The 21,135-nt window shown below is 39.8% G+C and overlaps 1 protein-coding gene across 1 annotated transcript; it reads right to left on the bottom strand.

The window, feature by feature from the left end:
- Positions 1–8,431: 8,431 nt before the first annotated feature.
- LOC311048627 (acidic mammalian chitinase-like) lies at positions 8,432–13,947 on the bottom strand (the record flags this gene model as incomplete). Its single annotated transcript, XM_084061891.1, has 11 exons — positions 8,432–8,686; positions 9,224–9,365; positions 9,472–9,591; positions 9,710–9,892; positions 10,486–10,612; positions 11,232–11,356; positions 12,278–12,428; positions 12,655–12,711; positions 12,852–13,053; positions 13,170–13,199; positions 13,926–13,947. 11 exons carry the CDS (start codon positions 13,945–13,947, stop codon positions 8,472–8,474), a joined length of 1,374 nt encoding a protein of 457 aa, XP_083918017.1. The 3' UTR covers positions 8,432–8,471.
- Between the last annotated feature and the right edge of the window lie 7,188 nt (positions 13,948–21,135).

The following is a 21,135-nucleotide window of genomic DNA, read 5'->3' as shown; positions in this document are numbered from 1 at the left end:
CATGAGAGCGAGAGCTCCTTTCTGGTTGGTTCCTCAGAGGTCACATGAGATGATAGATCCTTTCTGGTTGGTTCGTACAGACGAAGCCACACTGAACCTTGTCCCTTGTATTGGGCTGATAAGAAAAGGCTTGACAGGAATCTGCCGACACTCAGGCGAGGTTCAAAGTTCAAGGTTATTCTATCATCTTGTGTACAGGTACATGAGATTAAAACGTGATTATTATGATCTTGAGTACAGATAAATTCGATTAAAACTTGTTTCTATTGCTTCAGACATTGCAGCAGCCGTGACTGGACGGCTACAAAACATTATTACTTGGAGGTCCAGACCAGCATGACCATCCACAACCTGCACACTATACTCTACAGCCCGCCTCCTTGGAAACACACACACACACACACACACACACACACACACACACACACACACACACACACACACACACACACACACACACACACACACACACACACACACACACACACACACACACACCAAAGTGAAATAAGCCATTGTGCTTTTATGAGCGATCCAGTTTAGAGGATCTTGTATTGTGAATCGTACTTCCATGTACTGTTTCCATGTCTTTTCTAAATAAAGCAATCAATCAATCAATACAGTATTCACCAACAAGCTAAGTCTATTGCTGTTACAAGGAGGAGGTAATTCATTATCCTTTAACTTCTGCAACCCCCCTTTACACTTTATTGTCACTCTCCACACACACACACACACACACACACACACACACACACACACACACACACACACACACACACACACACACACACACACACACACACACACACACACACACACACACACACACACACACACACACACACACACACACACACACACAATAAGTTGAATCAACGTATATTGGTTGATTGATTGCATAATTTATTAGAGAGATATTAAGGCTAAAAGGATAACACAAAAAAGTCCTGGGTACTTGTTTCCATTGTGGTCCTATGTATTCAATTCGTCAGCAGAGCATAGAATACAAACACATTAATACATGTCATCAACAAATACAAACAGCTATATTTACAGAGGGGAAAAGGGGAAAAGAAAAAACTACAGCAGTGAATAACACCTCCTTTCAATGGGAATTATTATCTATTTATTACCTTGTAGTTTTCTGACAGACGCTTTTTCAGGACAATTTTGAATGAAACCAGTGATTCACATGCTTTAATGCAGTGGTTCTCAACCAGTGGTCCGGAGACCACCAGTGGTCCTTGAGGGGGTTCTAGGTGGTCCCCAGCTAAATGATGGAGAGTTGTTAACCAAATGGACCCTTATTAGGTAGATCTTTAACTCTTGAGAGCGTTTGGTGTCATTTTACACTCTCAGGAGTTAAATTATTGTTAAACATCTGCATTACTTAATGTACAAGAAGTCTACACAATTAGAGAATGTAGAAGAATTGTTATTTTGATCAACGTTTGCCAGTTGTCTCTCAACACAGCATGGATGGAATTGTGGACAAAATCTTATCTAGACGTTTTTCAGAAAACGTAGGTCAGGATATAGAAGGCGTTTTTAGAACCGGTCTGTCTGCGTTAAAATCTTTGTCCTTTGTCAGACAAGGACTGAGGTACGGTCCACTTTACAATGACAGCAATAGAAAGTAAGGCAGCAGTTTGAAGTTCACTCATAAAATAATAATATCTATATATGTGCTGACATTTATTGCTCTCTTTGCATATCAAGCAATTTTACTCAGATGGAAGGACACACACACACACACACACACACACACACACACACACACACACACACACACAGACACACACACACACACACACACACACACACACACACACACACACACAGTGTTCCACCCGTTGTCTCTCAATAAAGCATGGATGGAATTGTGGACAAAATCTTATCCAGCGATAACAAAATATTCAACGTTTTGGGTCTGAGAGGCTTAAATCCCATCAAATGGTGATGAATCCGTGGCTCAAATACTGAATAAATAATGGACCTTAACATGGATATGGTTGAAAACCACTGCTTTAATGGATGATGCCAGGGCATTCCACATTATGGTGGCATAGAGTAGTAGAATCATTAGAATGTCTCCATGTTTGTTCTAAAGGTGGGTGATACCAGATCACGGTCGCTCCCTCTAATGCCCTGAACCGGCCTCGGGTCTAAATGGGTTAATGTGTCAAAAATAAACTGTTCTCTCTGTGTTAAACTCTTTGTCCTGGGTTGTTGGCATGTAAGAAAGACAAGGACTGAGGTAAAGCAAAGCAAAGCAAAGTTTGTTGTTTACCCAGGGTGTCGGACTAAGTACGAAACTTGTTTCCAGCCGGACCCTGCATGGAAGCCTTGCTCAAGGGCTATTCAGCGGTGATTCATGATCGATGTGATGAATTGGGGAATCGAACTAGGGACCTTCCGGTATCAAGGCCGCCCCTCTAACCACTAGGCCACCGCTGCCACTATAAGGTACGGTCCACTTTACAATGACACCAATAAAAGGTCAAGCAGCAGGTTGAAGTTCACTCATAATAAAATAATAATATCTAACAGAGATGTGCTGACATTTGCTGCTCTCTTTGCATATCAAGTAATGTACTCAGATGGGACACACACACACACACACACACACACACACACACACACACACACACACACACACACACACACACACACACACACACACACACACACACACACACACACACACACACACACACACACACAGTGTTCCATTTTTAGAGATCTTATTTGCTATAAAAATGTATATGTTTGTATGAGTGTCATCAGACCTCAATACCATAAGTTGCAGGTCAATTTGGAATAGTTTAGTGCTTTTAATACATGTTTGTATGAATCCATGTCTTTAAAACTTACATCGTACATCATTTTCCATTTTTCATAGTAAAATACGCCTCCATTTATGCTCCATACGACGAGTGTGTGTTATCCAAATGGGGATCATGCCTATGTTCCCTCAGCCCTATGTTCCCCCATATCAATTTAGACCCTATGTTCCATCAGGCTCATTTCCCCTCAACCCTATCCCCTCAGCCCTATGTTCCCTCAACCCTATATTTCCTCAGCCCTGTATGTTCCCTCAGCATCACAGATGGCTCTGCCATATTGAGCTGTTGGTGTCACCTGTTGGGGTCCCCTGAAGGAGGGGGGGCTGCTCTAGTTCCACTCGGGGTGTCACCCCAAAGGTCAGTCTGTCTGTGTGTCCCGGGCATACCTCGTTTGTGTCCCATATGATCCGGTGTGTATAGTGCAAGTGGCAAGTTGGTCGGATCAACGGTGTCCGAGAACTGAAAATATGTGAATGTCTGTAAATGTCTAAAGCTAAAAGGTGAAAACCTTCAAAAGAAGGGACCGCACACTCCTCAGGACTGATTTTGCTTTTTTATTGTTTGCACAACACGTTTCGCTTCCGCTTCCTCAGGTGCTGTAAATGTCTGTCAGCGGGTCTGACTGTGTGTTTTAGCATAGTGTGGGTACTGGCTTCCCTGATTGGCCAACCCAACCCATCGGGTGTGGATCGTCAAAAAGACTCAAAATAAGGTAAAACCGAATTAATGAATACCTGGCAATGAATGTGTTAATACCTTACAGCAAGCCCAAATATTTAAATGTTTAAAAAGTGTCCCACTCTCATCAACTATTAATATTATTAGTCAGAATCCCGGCCGTCAGTGACACTTATAATCAGGGTTTCTACAAATTTTCCATTTCAAAATTCCATACTTTCCAGATTCAAATTCCAGAATTCTCTATTGATTCTTCAGTATTATAGCTACATATAGATGCTTATTATGTAACAAAATAGTTTTAAAATCCAACTGTACTGTATGTTAGCATGACCATGTATAGCCTACTATTATGTTGCCAAAGAATTACAAGATTGTAGCTAGGTAGGCTCATACAATTTAATTAAGCACTGCTTTATTAGAACTAAGTTGATTTTTTTTAAATGTTCGCCTATGTTCCAAAAGGGACCAAAAGAGGGACGCCACACTGAAAGTGGTTAACACTAAACCCAGGCAATGCTAAACCAGAGCAATGTTATTGAGATTTTGTCATTTCAATTTTAACTAACTGTATTGTATACCTTCAAACCCTACGGTAACAGAAGGGATTTTCACATACAATTGACCAGTTAACTAGAAAGGAGAACTAAAGTCTATTGACTTTGCTTTATTGGCTGTTTAATAAATGACTATAAATAAAGACACTCCTACACAGAAAGTTTGTGTGTATCTAAGGCTAAAGGATACCTTTATAGCTTCCTTATCGTTTCCTTTATGGCTGTGTTTGTTGTTATTTCAATAGACACTGTGAATTGACTGTGCTGCATTAGCCTCGATCTCCAGGCTTTTATTTTCCTTCACGTTTTGCACAGACACAGAGCTTTTTTCCCAATTCATTTTCGGTTCTTATTTATAAAAGAGACAAGGAATATTGAGGGGACAATAAAATATATATATATATATTTGTATTCAATAGATCATGGGACAATGAGTATACCGTAGGTAGCACTGCGCCGGTTAGTTTGCGTCCTCGTTGGGCATAGATTTTTGACAGTGGAAACTCGTCAAACTTTCTGTGTAGGAGTGACTTTATTTATAGTCATTTATTAAACAGTGTTGATATGATTGACCTAATCTAACAGCCAATAAAGCAAAGTCAATAGACTTTAGTTCTCCTTTCTAGTTCACTGGTGAATTGTACATCCCTTCTGTTACTGTAGGGGTAATATAATAATAATAATAATAATAATAATAATAATAATATAAAGGTCTTACCGGGTGAGCACTTTATATTATTTATGGAGATGTACGGGCCTTAAACATGGAACTCCAAACACTATTTGGGGAAGTGTCCAAGGAAGGCTGTCATAGATACTCAATTGTCATTATCAATAAAAATAAATGTATGACAGTCTTGATCCAAGGCCAGGTTTCCTTTTGCAGAAAAGATAGCCTGTTTACTTTTCTCATAATTACATGACTGCATGAATGTTCAAACAAGTTTGAGATTATTTGTAATGCTACAGTATGTATATGCAATTCTGCAACGGCAGGAAATGTATATTTTAATAAAGGATTGGAATAAGAACACTTTAAAATTGAAGCTGATAAATGGGTTCTCTCTCCTGGTAGGGTGAAATTAGTAGCCCACCTGAAAATGTATTTTCTGTTTATTAAAGAGCTGGAGAGACGGGGGGAGAACAGAAAATAGTGCTTTAACCTTTAACAAACATTTTGTTTTAGTGAAAAAATATAACTTAGAGCACCTTTATGTATAAACCTGTCCATACATTTTTGAGATATCAAAAATGTAACATTTTGTGACATGCCATGTCTATTGCCCCAGGTTCGATTCCAGGCCAGGCCAGCATATGTGTCGATGAAATGAAATTTGTCCCTGAGCAAGACTCTTAACCCCTAATTGCTCACATAGGGCTGAGGGAACATACAGTAGGGCTGGAGGGAACATAGGGTCTAATTTGGGATGGGGGGACATAAGGCTGAGGGAACATAAGGCTGAGCGAACATAGGGCTGAGGGAGCATAGGGCTAAGGGAACTCGAGTACGCTCCTATTAAAATGAAGCTTTTATTTAAACCATTACATTACACAACCTTATACAAATTAGGCTATATAATAAGATATATATATGTAGGTATGACTCATTAATCTGTGAGAGTGTTTTTCTCATAACTGCAGAGAGACATTATGTGAACATACACACACACACACACACACACACACACACACACACACACACACACACAAACCTACAATGCATAGGGATATACACACTAAGATGAATATTCATCAACACATTGCACCTTATTCTACTACCGTACTTCTCTTTCTTTTACAAATGGAACCCTGGTTAGGATACATTGTTCCAAAGCACATGGGACATCTAGGCCCTGTTTATTGACTGTGGTCTATGAGAATATGTTGAGATGACTTGAGTTAATTGAGAGCATAATGTTTGCTGAATGAACATATAGTGTAGTTAATTAGTTTACAGGACTTTAACCTCACTTTTGTGTAAGGTTTTGCAGAAAGATATTTGAATATTGAATATACGTGTGATGTGGAAACAGGTGAATAGTGTTAATGGCTATGTGATGTGCATGTGTTTTGGGGAATGATGTAAGGATATAACAATTTGACATTTGATATAACACCGGGGTGGGCAGCATTTATTTCCAGAGGGACATACTGACTTCGATAAAGTGAGCGAGGGGCCACACATTGTACAATTGAATTGAAACTTGAAACGCATAGTGCTGAATTATGTTAAAACTGCATGAATTTGGTAGACATGGCGGACTATCTCTAGAATTGCTTTCACAACGAGAAGTTTCAGTTACAAAATGTTCTCTTTGTTTCTATTGTTTTTTTTTACAGCAGCACTGTCCTGTATCACTCTGGTGCATAAAGAACATAAAACAATCCACCTCAATGCCGCTTCAACTTTTAAATGAGCCTATACATTTAGACAGTATCTTATCTTAACTGATATGCACCACTACAAAGGTCACTGATTAAACACATTGCATTATGTTTTAAATATGGACTTAAGGCAGACTGTTTCACTGTTACATTATAAACATCAAACATTTGAGTACATATGGATGGAAGAATGCAGGTATGTACTCAAATGGTAAATGATAAGTCAAGGTAAGTCAAGGTTTTGGGACAAATTAATTTGTCCCAAAACCATTAATATATGGCAGCCTTTTAGAATGTAGATTTTTTTGGGGGGGTATTTTGTTTTTCTTTGAGGACTTGGCGGGCCGGATTGAGATGGTCAAAGGGCCGGGTCCGGCCGCCGGGCCGTATGTTGCCCATGTGTGAAATAAGACGCTGAGGCTCTCCTTCGGCCTGTAAACAAAGCTCGGTCAAAATCAAAACCCGGACTGGATCTGCAGACCTGGATCCGGATCTTTAAATTGTAAAATCAACATGAAGTTTATCTCTGTATTAGGGGTGTGCCCCCTAATACAGAGATACACGATATTGGGCTCACAATATCGATACGATATGATAAATGGCACTTTTTATCATAAAAATATATGGGGGGGGAGGGGGGAGCAAATGTAAACTGTTTTCTGTTTTTGCATTATAGTTGCATTTTGTTTTACTGCAACACAAATGTTATAGTAACATACAGTAGTCACAGTACTATTGTAATAGAGTGCATTCTGCATTGTGTCACTTCTTCCTGACAAAAAAAATCATAACTTCAATACAAAAGGGCAACAAGTCAACTGACAAGATTCAACTGGCAAGAATTGCAGTATGAAATGTATTAACAAGTTAAATTGTTTTACTGAACATCAACTCAGTATGACTTCACAATCACTTGTCTTTTCAGACCACAAAATAGAATAAAAAGCTTTCTTATTCAAAGTGCAAACTTAAGTTAACATGAACTAATAATCACAACAATCCTGTCCTGATACTTAAACTTAAAAGTGCAAAAAGAGACAGAAAAATGATATTCAAGTTTAAGCTATCTTATCCAGAATGCTGCCAGGCAGCTGATTTATAAGACAAGGGGGCGTCTTCAATGTCTATAATATTGTTTTCCATGTTTTGGTTTTCATCTGGTTCTTCAATTGTTGCCGTTGCTGAAAGTGCACGCCTGTACCTGCAGACACCAGCAGCAAGATCACACAAGCATACACGCCTGCTGCCATTCAACTACTAGTCTGAACTCAGAGTGCTCTCTGCTGCTCAAACAAAGCACTCCACCCGGCCGAATATATGTTTTACTGATATAGCATGTAGTTTAAGAATTACTGTGATTATGGTAAGCTCACATTTCATATACCACACACCATATAGTAAGAACTTTCACTACACTACACCCCCCTCCCCCTTCCGCCTCTTTTTCAGAGGGTTGGCATTCTGTATTATACATCTTTTATTAAGATGTTAGTCTTATATTCTATTATTTTGAGAAATTGGATTTTGGATTTTCATGAGCTATATGACATATTCGTCGAGATTTAAAAAAAAAAGGCTTGAAATATTTGACTGTGTATTGAATCTAGAATATGTGAAATTATTATTTCACATATTTTATTATTACATTATGGGGGAAAATGAACTTGAAGGCCATGATGGCTGTCAATACTGTATGTTGTAAGATAATCTCTTCTTCTTTGTCTTTGTACTGTTTGGATATTTTGAGAATTGATCAACTTAAGTGGAGACATAACGACTGGATGAGAGAAAGGCAGATGAGAAAATAACAGTCCCAGTTGCTTTGAAAGTCATCATTTATTTTTATTTCCATCAGTGATCGCTATAGACAGAAACGTTGTGGAGCAGTTCTCTCATATGGGCCATTATAGCAGCATGGTGTTGCATTAACAGACTATTTACACCCAGCTCCAACACACACCTAAACAACGACTAAACTCAAAGTGGAACCATGTGACCTCTCTCAGTGAGCCCAGTTACAACAGGTGCAGGAGCTGTCGAACACGGTGCCACCAGGGCATGTCTGTGTGATGGTGTTTCCAGAGTCACACTGCCAGTACTTGTTCTTGGCCTGGGGGTCTGGGTAGAGTCCGTCAGCCCTGCCCATGCAGAATGGAGAGCCTGGGGGTGGTGGGATGGGGGTGACCGGGGGCAGAGGAACGGCACGAGGTGTGCAGGCTGCAGGACAGATAAGAAGACAAAGAGGAATGTGTCAAAAGATGTAACTTCACATGTCTATTTCTTTCTTTCTTTTTTTTCCTATTTACTGTGGTTTCTAGAAAAGATGGACACTCTTGATCTGACTGTAATTCATCATGTTTACAGAGATACCTGGATGTGTGGTAAACTATATTTATCAAATCAATTGTACTATTGTCTGGTTAACGTCTGGGTTTCAATACACTAAACCTACTTAATCTTACTAAGGTTCATTTTACCATTTTATATTCTATTCATTTTATTTCTAATTCCAACCTCATGTTAAATTATTTATTACTCTTTTTTTCCTTTCTCCCCATTTATAATTATTGTTTTATTGTTGTTTTATTGTGAGGGAACCGGGGAGGGTGGGGTATATGTGGGGTTGTATGTCTTCATACTTGAAAATCCTATAAATAAAGTAAAAAAGAAAGATGTAACTTTGATGGAGTCTGTGTGGAAATATTTAAGCCTGCATGGTGTTTTGTACGTGTGGGCATGAGAGTGAATGTTTACCAGCTCCGGCTCCATGCAGGCCAGTCTTCAGGGTGTTGAGCAGGGGGTATTTCCCCTGCCCACAGAAGGTGCCGCTGAAGTCATCCATGGCCACGGTCCAGACGAAAGCTCCACCAAAACCACTCTTCTTCAACCAGTCAGTCTGTGGACGAGGGCCAAGAGGTTTAAAAACAGAGTATACCACAGGAGACAGACAGTGTCTACAAATATGAACATTACATATATATATATATATATATATATTGCACCTTGATCTGGAAACTCTTGACATTGTCATATCCAAGCCACACGCTGTCCTTGTAGGCATAAGGCACCTGCTGGGGGGCATTCCACACCTCAATGCCTCCCTCCTTCAGGAAGGTGCAGATCTGAAAGAAGGTAGAGATTTAGATTCAAGGTATATCAACCAATCAACCAATCAATCAATCAATCAATCAGATGGCACACAAAGTAAAGTAGGCTACGTAGCATGTACAGCATCGATACCTCATAGTAGGCCATGAATCCAGCCATACGGGTGAAAGGTGCTTCAGCTGCAGGTCCACCGCTGGGAGCGCCGCAAGAATGGTCGGCAGTAGTCAGTTTGAAGCTGTGGCCGTAGGTGGCGAAACCAACCAGCAGCTTCTCCCCTGGAGCGCCCATGGTCCTCCAGTAGTTCATGGTCCAGTTCTATGGACAAGGATACATTTATACCGGCATCAGCAGTCAATATTTTACAGTACAGATATTCATTCATCCATACAGTACATACAGAATCAAAATCAGTGTTGATTTTGTCGACTAAAAACTATGACAAAAAATGTTAGTTGAATACCTTTTTTCACTAACGAAAACAAAATAAAAACTAAGCTATGATGACTAAAACTGTGACTAAATATACCGACAATTTCGTCAACAAAAATAAACTAGACTAAAATGCTAGTGAGGGACGAGTGGAGAAGAGATCCAGTAGAACTAAGACAAAGTCATCATGGGTGCGCGTGGGTGTCACAGACCGAAAATAGCCGATCGGCTATTTCCGGCATGCAGCTAAGTGAAAAGCAGCCATTTCGATGGCATCACGGCACCTCCACAAAATAATAATTGTCGACTAAATCAACTGTAGATTTAGACTAAAAGTAAAACATTTCAGGTGACTAAAATATGACTAAAACTAAACAGAACTTTATTCAAAAGACTATGACTAAAACTACATCAAAATATGCTGTCAAAATCAACACTGATCAAAATGCACAAATGTAAAAAGGAACCTCATCACTCACCACGTTGAATTGTTGCTGCCAGAACTTCTTGTCAGATGGACCCTTGTACAGGGGGCTGTTCTCTCCCGTCTCAGCGGAGAAGCCGCCGTGGTAGTCATAGGTCATCACATGGAAGAAGTCCAGGGTACTGGTAAAAGGGAGTCAAGGTTTTACTGGTTTATTCATAGGATGTTTCCCTGTGTGTATGTTTGTATAGGTTTATCCAAAAGTGTGGTTGGTGCTTAACCCATTAAAATTTGGAACACATCTGTGTAACCACTTAAACCATAATTTCATTCTTTGGCTATTCAAAAATAGGCTAGCAGATATACAAGCTCATAGCACGGCACAGAGTGTCGCGCTATGAGCTTGTAGATCTGCTGTTTTTTGAAAAATCATGAAAATTTGACTCAGATCTTTTCTTCTGGGGCTCCCTGGAATAACATATTTGAGATGGGGGTCCATGGCCAAATACATATCATTTTAGGGGCCCTTGACACTGAACCACTGATTATAGCAACATTTTTTTCAAAACACTGAAGACATTTGTAGAATCCTCCAGAAGCAAAGATATGAGTTACAAATGTCCGCTTTTTTTAAATGTACAGGCTCATAGCGCGCCACGCTATGAGCCTGTAGATCTGCTATTTTTGAATAGCCAAAGTATAAAACAATGGTTAAAGTGGTTAAAATCTAAAATGACAGATGCTTTCCCGGTCTTAATGGGTTAATGTGTGTTTGTGTGTTAATATAATATCTATACTGACGCTCCGAGCTGGGGAACCTCGTATCCAGGATCAATGTTTCCCTGTCCGGCAGACACGGCAGCGGTGAGTAACAGACGAGGACGTCCGGTCTTCTTGCTTTCAGCCTCGAAGGCAGCCACCGCCTCCTGCAGAGAGAGACATGGAGGTGATGGAGAAAGATGAGGGTGTCAGTATTGGTAAATGGTGCATTTATATAGCGCTATTATCCAAAGCGCTTTTACATATACATTACATTCACCAATTCACACACACATTCATACACCGATGGCGGAGGGAACCATGCAAGGCACCAACCTGCTCATCAGGAGCAATTAGGGGTTTAGCGTCTTGCTCAAGGACACTTCGACACTGTCTTTGGGGGAGCCCGGGATCGAACATCCGGCCGCTCTACCAGCCACTCTACCCCTGAGCCACTGACTGTCGCCCCGCCAGTATTATACTAAAGGATGACTTTATATTGTTGCAACCTTTTAGCGATATCTATTTAATATTATCGTACTTGTACTTTTTATTTCAGAATTCTGTATCTTTTTTTCTTTTCTTTTGAAAAAGCAAGAGAGCCATGTCCTGAATTAAGTTTGATTGATTGATTGAATACTTTATTATTCAATAATGTATACAGCAGCACAAGGTACTGTACAGTCAGACATGAAGGCTAAAAGGATAACACAAAAAAGTCCTGGGGGCTTGTTTGTGTTCAGTTCTATCTGAATGTCAGTTCAGTAGAGCCTGTACTTATTAGACCAAGACACAGTCCCACAGTAAGAGATAATGTACTGTGTATCCCTGAGAGAAAATGTTTCTATTTCGTATCAAAATACACCATAAGCTAAAGGCAAATGGTTCCAAGGTATACTCACACACACACACACACACACACACACACACACACACACACACACACACACACACACACACACACACACACACACACACACACACACACACACACACACACACACACACAATTAAGGCTGAACAGGGACATAACAACATGAAGAATATAATAAGTTATTGTATAGGCTTTAACGTGATAGAAGGCTGACCTGAGCAAAGACGGTGAAGGCCTGCTTGCTAGGTCCGGTTGGGTACTCCCAGTCGATGTCCAGACCATCGAACTCGTATCCACGCAGGAACCTGATCACGCTGTCGATGAAGATCTTACGGTTAGCGGCAGAGGACGTCATGGTTACGAACCTGGAGAGAGGGAGAGAAAGAGAGAGATGATACAACACATACAAGTGCTTTTATCTGACCTGATGAAGAGGTATTGACATTGCATTGCCTGCACTATATTTGCCTGCACCCTGTAAATAGAAAAGGCTGTAGTTGTCGGAGTTTGCTCCAGTGCTTCTACAAGTGCTTTGATCTGTTCCTGAGGTGCCTGACACTGGAGTTAATGACACTCTTGTTTAATACTCACTTTGCGGTGCCAAAGTTCCATCCACCAAGGGACAGGATGGTCCTCAGGTTGCTGTTCCTGAAGGGAAAAAAAGTTAACAAATATTATTATTTATACATACATTTAGTTCTCACACCTTTATGTGTGTGTGTGTGCGTGTGTGCGTGTGTGCGTGCGTGCGTGCGTGCGTGCGTGCGTGCGTGTGTGTGTCTACTTACTGGTTCTTGAGAGCCTGGACCTGTCCATACATCTTCAAATCGTCCCAGTCGAAGGTGGTGATCTGGTTGTCCTTCATTGAAGCGAAGGCATAGACGATCATGTCACAGAGACACGGGTCCATGTCGGTGACCAAGTACTTCCCGGCACCGGGACGGTACTGTGCCCAGCTGGTGAAATAACATGAGAGGATGTAGGAGGATCCTAGAATACAAGATATGAGAGACAGTGAGACACACAGTTAAGAGCTTGTCGTTGTCGTTATTTTTCATTTTGCTGATTGCCCAGTGTATCACACCAATAAGTGGACAAAGTCTTACCTAGCTGCGCGTGCAGCAGGAGAGCCAATCCTGTAGACAGAGAGATTACAAGCAGAGAGAAAGAGAGAGAGAAAGAGAGGGAGAGAGAGAGAAGAAAAGGCATAGGTTGGTTCAAGGTAAACTCAGCACTTTCGAAAGTCTGTCACAATTATTACATAATAGTCTAATCGTAATTATTTGAGATAATCGGAAATATTTTGCATAATCGTTTCCATGTTGAAAAATGTTCATAAATGTTTTTCATTAGCAGATCTACAGTACAAGCTTACAACACGTCACGTATTGTAAGCTTGTAGATCATATAATTCCACAGTATTAAAGTATTAATTATGTCAGTAATTTATTTGTAAATTTAAGTTATTTATCAGGGCATTATATCTGCCCTGTGCAATGTTTGACTATGACGCCTAAAAGGCAAACGGAAATTCATTTGTTATTCATTATGTTCCAATGTCTAAAGCCAAAAACACAATGAAATTGTTAAGACAGCCCCAGACTTACTTAAAGCTGCGATCCATAAGTTTAATTTCCTACCCGATTTTACTCTTACAAATTCATGTACAGCTCCAAGACTCAATCAGTAGCTGTGCTACCCGATAGGCTAATTTATATGACATACAAAAAACAATATTTATGCATCATATGTATCAGAATGCTAGACAATTCATTTGAACACAAGAGTAGAATTAATTTCACACTTAATCTAAAGTTATTGCAGTTATTGTACTTGATTTCAACAACAATTCCTTAGCTTACCAACGAAGAGAAGCTTGCCCATGATGCCTGAGTAAAGCTAACTGAAGGCCAGAACTTCCAGAGGCCTCTTATATACGGTCCATTCTTCTCCATATCTGTAAAGCAATGTTTGATCTGGCTTTATTGTTCTGATAAACCAGCAGTCACCTCATTCATTTGCTTGGTCAGGAGTTGCACTTTCTTATTTTCCGCTGGCTTTGCTACTTGTGCTGATAACTTTCAAGTGCCATTCAGTAATGATATGATTTGCTGACAATCAGAAGTCAAATATGCTGACAATCAGAAGTCAAATAAAGGTTATCCTTTTAACGATTTTTAAACAGTCCACCACATAAACCAAACAAAATTTGTGAAACATTTCATTTCACTGTTAAGACCGACCTGGAGAAGCATCTGTGTCACTTTAGATTTCTTTGGCTATTCAAAAATAGCAGATATACAAGCTCATAGCGCGGCAGTGCCGCGCTACGAGCTTGTAGATCTGCTATTTTTGAAAAATCGTGATTTTTTTTTTTTTTTTTTTCCAAAAAGCTGGATTTAGAAAACATTTTTAAGAATCGCCTCAGGTCTTAATGGGTTATGACTTAAGTCTTAAATTTATGATGCATTGGTGGGTTAACAGAGAGATCTTATATCCTGTTCAGGAGGAGTATTTCGTTGCTTATGCTAATGAAAGTATTCCATAGGTGTTGCGCTGGGCGGACAGACACGGTCGCCTCGGACAACAAGGAAGTGTTGATAAAGCAGAATACATTTTCGGTTACTGCATCGTCTATTTCTCGCATCAAATGTTTTCAAAGACATTCTTGAGAGCAATGTTTAGCTGTAAATGACGTTGCGTGTTCGTTAACATGGCTGTCATGTTGGATATGGCACAAAACCAAGCAGTGCAGACAGGTGCTCTGAGCCTTTGATCAGACAGCCGTCTGCTATTGAGATGACCGGCCATTATGCAGAAATAACACACCACTGAATTCAGGGATTGGCCAATCAGAATCAAGATGTCCTCTGAAACAATGTGGTTTATAGTGAGAACTTACTCCACTTGTTTATGTACTTTTAAACTGAAGATGGTCAATTTGATGATAATTTGGGGAAAATTACAATAGTATTGTGTTGTTATCAACTATTAATTCATTTCCCAGTCCCGACTGCGCTGGAGGAGTGACACATGCTTAATTGATTGGACTAATTATTGGAAGCAGTTGTATTCCAGAATATTTGGGGACGATCCTCCACTCTGTCTGGTTGGAAATGTATTCCTCCTACTGTAGATCTGCCATGCTGCATTATCATGCATAGTACATAATTGCCTCAAAACTATCAAACTGCAAGAAGGAAATCCCACAGCCTTCAGGTCTATGTCAGCTTGTCAACTTCTTGAAGTGCGCATGGTACTTTATTTCCCTGTGTTTAACTTAAGGCAGAATTGCAGTCTTATGTGGTGGCTGTGCATCTGCCCTCCAGGCACCACTTTATGTTGAGGGGAGGAATGAATTTGCACTAACAATTCAATTAAAAATAAATATTAATCATTTAACCGTTGGTATTATCTGGTTACAAATTTCTTAACAGTTACCGGTTAAACGATTAACCATGAACATTTGTTTTGTTTTTTTGTTTTGTTTACATAGGCCTGTGGCCCCCGGCCTCAATTAATTAAACAATGTTGGCCCCCTGTCTAATCTAGTTGAATATCCCTGGCCTAGTATGTCGAGGCGATAATCTCTCATCGTCTTCAGCACCTGGTCCATACGACCACACTGGAACAGTATTCGGACGTTTCAGGAGCCTCCCTCTGGTGTTGGCCTTTGTGTTGAAGATCGGGGTGAAGAAAGAAAGAAAAGAAAAATTCTCATTAGATTGTTCATAAAATAATATGATCATAAGTACCACGTTTTGATTTTGGATTGTATAGTTACCTTGCCATGATGTAACTCCAAAGGTGGGCGAGCAATCAAAAATAGTTGCTCCATTGGTTAGAAATTGATCATTCAAAATGTGCATCTCGTTGACTCAGTTCAGGTATGTTGAAACACATCGACATGATGATCTTGATCTTCTTCGGGCAAGAAATTAAACTTATAAATGAAAAACGTAGATTGTCTTGTTTAAAATGTAGCAGCGTCATGTGATTAGTGGTACATACCAAAACGTGACCTTTCAGATAACCAGGTCCAAGCCCGGATTTACACAGTTCCCCCCATCCAGTAAACTAGAAAAAAGTGACCTTTTGGGACCTACCAAAAAGTGACCTTTAAAATGACCAGGTCTTTTGGACCTTTTGAAATGACCAGGTCCAGGCCTGGATTTACAGAGGCTTATGTCTAAAAACGTATTGAATGCAAATTCTCTCTCTCAGACACACACACACACACACACACAAAATAACAGCCACAACACTGCCAACATAGAACAAATTAGGCCTGTTACATTATTACATAATCGCGTATTTGAGATAGTCGCAATACTTTTTGGGGGATAATAGTCAAAATCGTCATAATCGTTTCCATGTATGAAAATTTGTCATATTTTCAAACATTTGGAAATGGCCGATCTACAAGCTCAAAACGGGTCACAACGTTTTGAGCTTGTAGATCGGCTATTTCCGCAATTCATGTTTTTTGTTATTGAATTAGTTATTGAATTATGCAATATATCGGCCCTGTGCAGCTTTGTTTACAAAGCCTAAAAAAGCCAGACAAGAGTTTTATTCATAATGTTAGTGTGACACAATTAAATTGTTAATCGCAATTATTTGAGCGACAATTAATCAAGCGTCAATTTAAACGTCATAATTGTGACAGGCCTAAAGAGGTTCCTACTTTGAGTCGTCTTCAGCAATCGAGCCACAGTGGAGGTCCACCGAAGACCTTAGTCTTCTGGGCATTAGGGCACAAGAACAATCTCAGCACAATCTGTGTCTCCACTCTGAGAAAGATAGAAACAAAGAAACAAATATTAATTCAAGTGACCGAGAGCCAGATATACATACACAGCCTAGTGTATCAAGTCAAACTTTATTTTTAAAGCACATTTAAGCTATTGTGCAGGGGGCGGGGCATTTAGATTCATCATAAGATATATTTTTTAATTGTCTTAAACATTTGTATTACTGTAAATGATTCAATTTTATTACGAAATACAATGATAATGCATAGATTGAGCATTGAGTAGTAGAACAATGTTTCCCAAACAGGGGGGGACCGCCCAAATTATTATTCCCCAGATGATAAGTGCAACATTAAACAAACAGTAAACAAACCAACATACAATATAAGTGTATACAGGGTATTTGCACATTTATAAAGTAACAATTTAAGGACTTTTAAGACCTTTTTAATACCTCTAAAACGACAAATAAAAATAAATTAATAATAATGACTGCGTCGTTTTAGATTGTTTTGGCTATTCAAAAATAGCAGATCTACAAGCTCATGAGCTTGTAGATCTGCCATTTAAAAAAAATCTTGGAACATTTTTGCAAATCTTTGAATATAATATACTGTTTTAAGACTAACATTTTTAACTCCGATCTGTGCTTCTGGGGTTCCCTGGAACAATATATTTTGAGATGGGGGTCCTCGGCCAATTACATATAATTTTGCGGGTCCTCGACATTGGAAAAGTTGGAGCACCACTGATATACTGTAGCAACATAAGTTTTTGCAAAAAACAGTTTTTGTAGAATATTCAAAGATTTGCACATGTTCACGATTTTTTTTGGAGATCTACAAGCTCGTAGCACGGCACTCGGTGCCACGCTATGAGCTTGTAGATCTGCTATTTTTGAATAGCCAAAGAAATCTTAAAATGACACATGTCCCCGGGCTTAACAGGCTATGCATTCCATGAAGGCCCTGGCAGCTGTATCTCCCCTGACGTTGTCTCTGGCCTCGAGCCAAACTGACCTGCCTTCACCTGTTAGCCTGGTAAACCCTCCCTCCGGAAATCTCATTTCCATTTGATTTCAGGAGAGAGTCTGGGCTGAACCGCCTTTCTGCAATAATCGCTCTGTTCTCCGAACTGACGAGCCTATCAGCGTCGTCGCACATCGTTCTGTGATTGACAGCGACAGTTGGCCAATCAGGTGGCGAGTTCGAGTGAGCCCGAATGAAGCCGAGTGCAGCCTGACTGGGGCCGACAAAAGACGAACGGCAGCCATTGTTGTTGTCCGAGTGCCTTCACTGTTTACTTTAGTTTTTAAAACGGTCTCAAACTTCTTTTTTGAGGCACGGAATTTACTATTAAGATATCGTTTGGATAGAATTTAGTTGTTTAACTTCATATATGTGGTCAATTAATCATGAGCCTATTTAAAAATATAAATTTAGAGAACCGGCAGGGGCGGGGAGTGACACGCATGTATCCCAATAAGGCAACCTATTTTCGGCATGGCCGTCCCAAAAGTCCCGTTGCGTCACATAGTCTGGAGGTCGTCAACATGAACTGCTGATTGGCTGAAGGGGAAAAACGATCATTGGTTGAAGGGGTTGTCAGTCAACGGTATTACTCCCGCCCAACTCCAGCCCACAGCGATTATTGCAGAAAGGCGGTTCAGGCCAGACTCTCTCCTGAAATCAAATGGAAATGAGATTTCCGGAGGGAGGGTTTACCAGGCTATTCACCTGTAGCAGGTGAGGCAAACCATATCCCAATCACTAATTGGCAACTCAATTAACTCAACCATGGCTAAATAAGGCCTGTGAGTTATCTACACAATAACTCTTAATCATAAAGGAATTTCCAAACTGATTTCACTATATATTTCACAGGCCCAATTCGTTCACAAATTATGAAAAGACAAAACATGACACAAATATGAACATGAACACCCCTCCTCCTTCCTCTACAGTGCTTGGCACCTTCCCAAGCAACATGATTACACTACCAGCACTGCAGAGGAGACACAGGTGACCCACACATAATGTAACTTCCCCACAGTATCAACAGCCTAAATAAACATATTTAAAACCCTTTTAGTCCTTATGTGTCGTTACTTAAAAATGTCATATGTACAGAGGAAACATGAAACACAATTGGACTGTCATTTCCAATCCAGCTGGTGATGTCAATTAGTCAGTTGACTCAGCTGTGTGTGTGTGTGTGTGTGTGTGTGTGTGTGTGTGTGTGTGTGTGTGTGTGTGTGTGTGTGTGTAGGTTTGTTCACTATTGAGTGAGAAAACAATGTTGCACATTAGGCTAATCATCTGGGGACCCCTCCAAAATAATTTGGCGACCCCCCTGGGGGTACCGAACCCTAGTTTGGGAACCACTGCATTACAACACACAGCCTACACATTTAATCACAACAGACAGACACTAACTTGTGCATGTGAAGTGATTTACTATGCCCAATGGTGCAAACAAAACATACTCCAATTCTTTACTTGAGTCAAGTTCCAATACAGCAATTTAGAAACACTCTGTTACAAGTAAAAGTGTGTTACTAAAAACGTATTGAGTAAAAGTACAAAAGAATTGGCATCAAAATATACTTAAAGTATCAAAAGTAAAAGCACTCGTTATGCAGAATTTCCTGTCACACCCGTTTTTAAATGTATAAAATGTATACAAATCTTTTGAAAATAGCAGATCTACAAGCTCACAACACGTCGATGCAACGCATTGTGAGCTTGTAGATCGGCTATTTTCAAATAGCCAAACTATACAGTATACTGTAGGGCAGAAGTGGTTTATGTATGCTTTGTAATCCAAAGGTGACTAGTAACTAAAGTGTTCAAATAATTGTAGTGAAGTAGAAGTAAAATGTGTCTCTCTGAGATGTAGTGGAGTAGAAGTCAAAGTATTGAGAATTGGAAATACTCCAGTAAAGTAAAAGCTCCTAAAAATTACTCAAGTACGATACATGTACTTAGTTACTTTACACCACTGACAAGGCCTGTGTCAGCATCACAAACAAACAGCTCAATACAACATTATATTCACATCACACAACAATGCTTCATCTAGTTGTTGCTTTTTACCAAGTAAAATAGAAGTGAATTAATTACACACAATTTCATCAATTCCTTAATGCAGTTCATTAGCCAAGCCATTGGTTCTCAAAGGGTGCGGGGACCCCCAGGGGTTCTTGAGGGAGTTCCAGTGGGTCCCCAGCTAAATGATAGATAGTTAAGAAGTTAGGAACCAAATGGACCCTTATGGTTCTAATTCTGAGTGTACAAATGCGACCAAATGGGCCCCAACTGGTCCATTTGGTTCCATTTGCACACTCTCAAGAGTTAAATTAACTTTTATTTTACAATATAAATTGGGGTCCCAGAGATATAAATGCCATTAAATGTGGGTCCAGCCTAATGCATGTCAATCATGGGGTCCTTGAAATTAAAATGGTTGAAAATCACTGCTAGCCTTAAAAATCTTCTTTTATGGGGGTCCCTGGCATATCTTTTCAATTGGGGGTCCACGTGCTAATAAGTGTCAGTTTGGGGGTCCTTGACATGAAAAAGTTTGAGAACCACTGAGCTAAACGAACACACCTGCAGAAAACTCACCCGTTTGGTCATTGGAGATAATTCACTTTTAATTCACTGCTGTTGTTTTAGCAGTTTGTTTCACCAGCCTGCACCTACTGACAACTTTACTCAACGTACGTTGTGGAGTAACGTTACATTATTGTTGTGTGCCTTACATATTATTATTAGTTAGTGAAACCTGATTCTGAATTGAATCAGACACAAAGCTTCTTGTGTTTCAGTTGGTTTGTTAACGACCGCACCTCACTCAACCTCCTGGCCTCACTCACGACACGTCATCACGTTACATCACAATCTGTGCCCTTATACATTTCGGTCACCCTGTTCCTGGTCATGTGACCCGAATAACCAATACATGACAATTATTCGTTACTTATTTATTTTCTTTTTACTACCCCTCCCTGCTTCCTAGGGAGTTTTGATTGATTGAATACTTTGTTAACAGTTTGTAAAGACAAGCACAGTCCAATACAAGGTCTGTTAAGAGGATTTTAAACCCAAGAAAGCACTATGGCTTGTTTCCATTGGGGTGCACTCCTTCGCACTCAATTCATCAAAACATTTAATGACAGACAAATATACACTACTATGCAAAAACATCATATAAACGGGTAGAAATCTAAAATAAAAATATGTACAGTAAACGTCATATAAGCGGATAGAAAATTAAAAAATATATTTTTATTTATATTTCATTGTGGATTTTATTT

This window comes from Gymnoscopelus microlampas (genome assembly GCF_963454915.1).
Source record: "Gymnoscopelus microlampas genome assembly, chromosome: 7".
NCBI classification, from domain to species: Eukaryota; Metazoa; Chordata; class Actinopteri; order Myctophiformes; family Myctophidae; genus Gymnoscopelus; species Gymnoscopelus microlampas.
The sequence above is the reverse complement of the archived record's forward strand: the minus strand, read 5'-3'. Positions and strand labels throughout refer to the sequence as shown.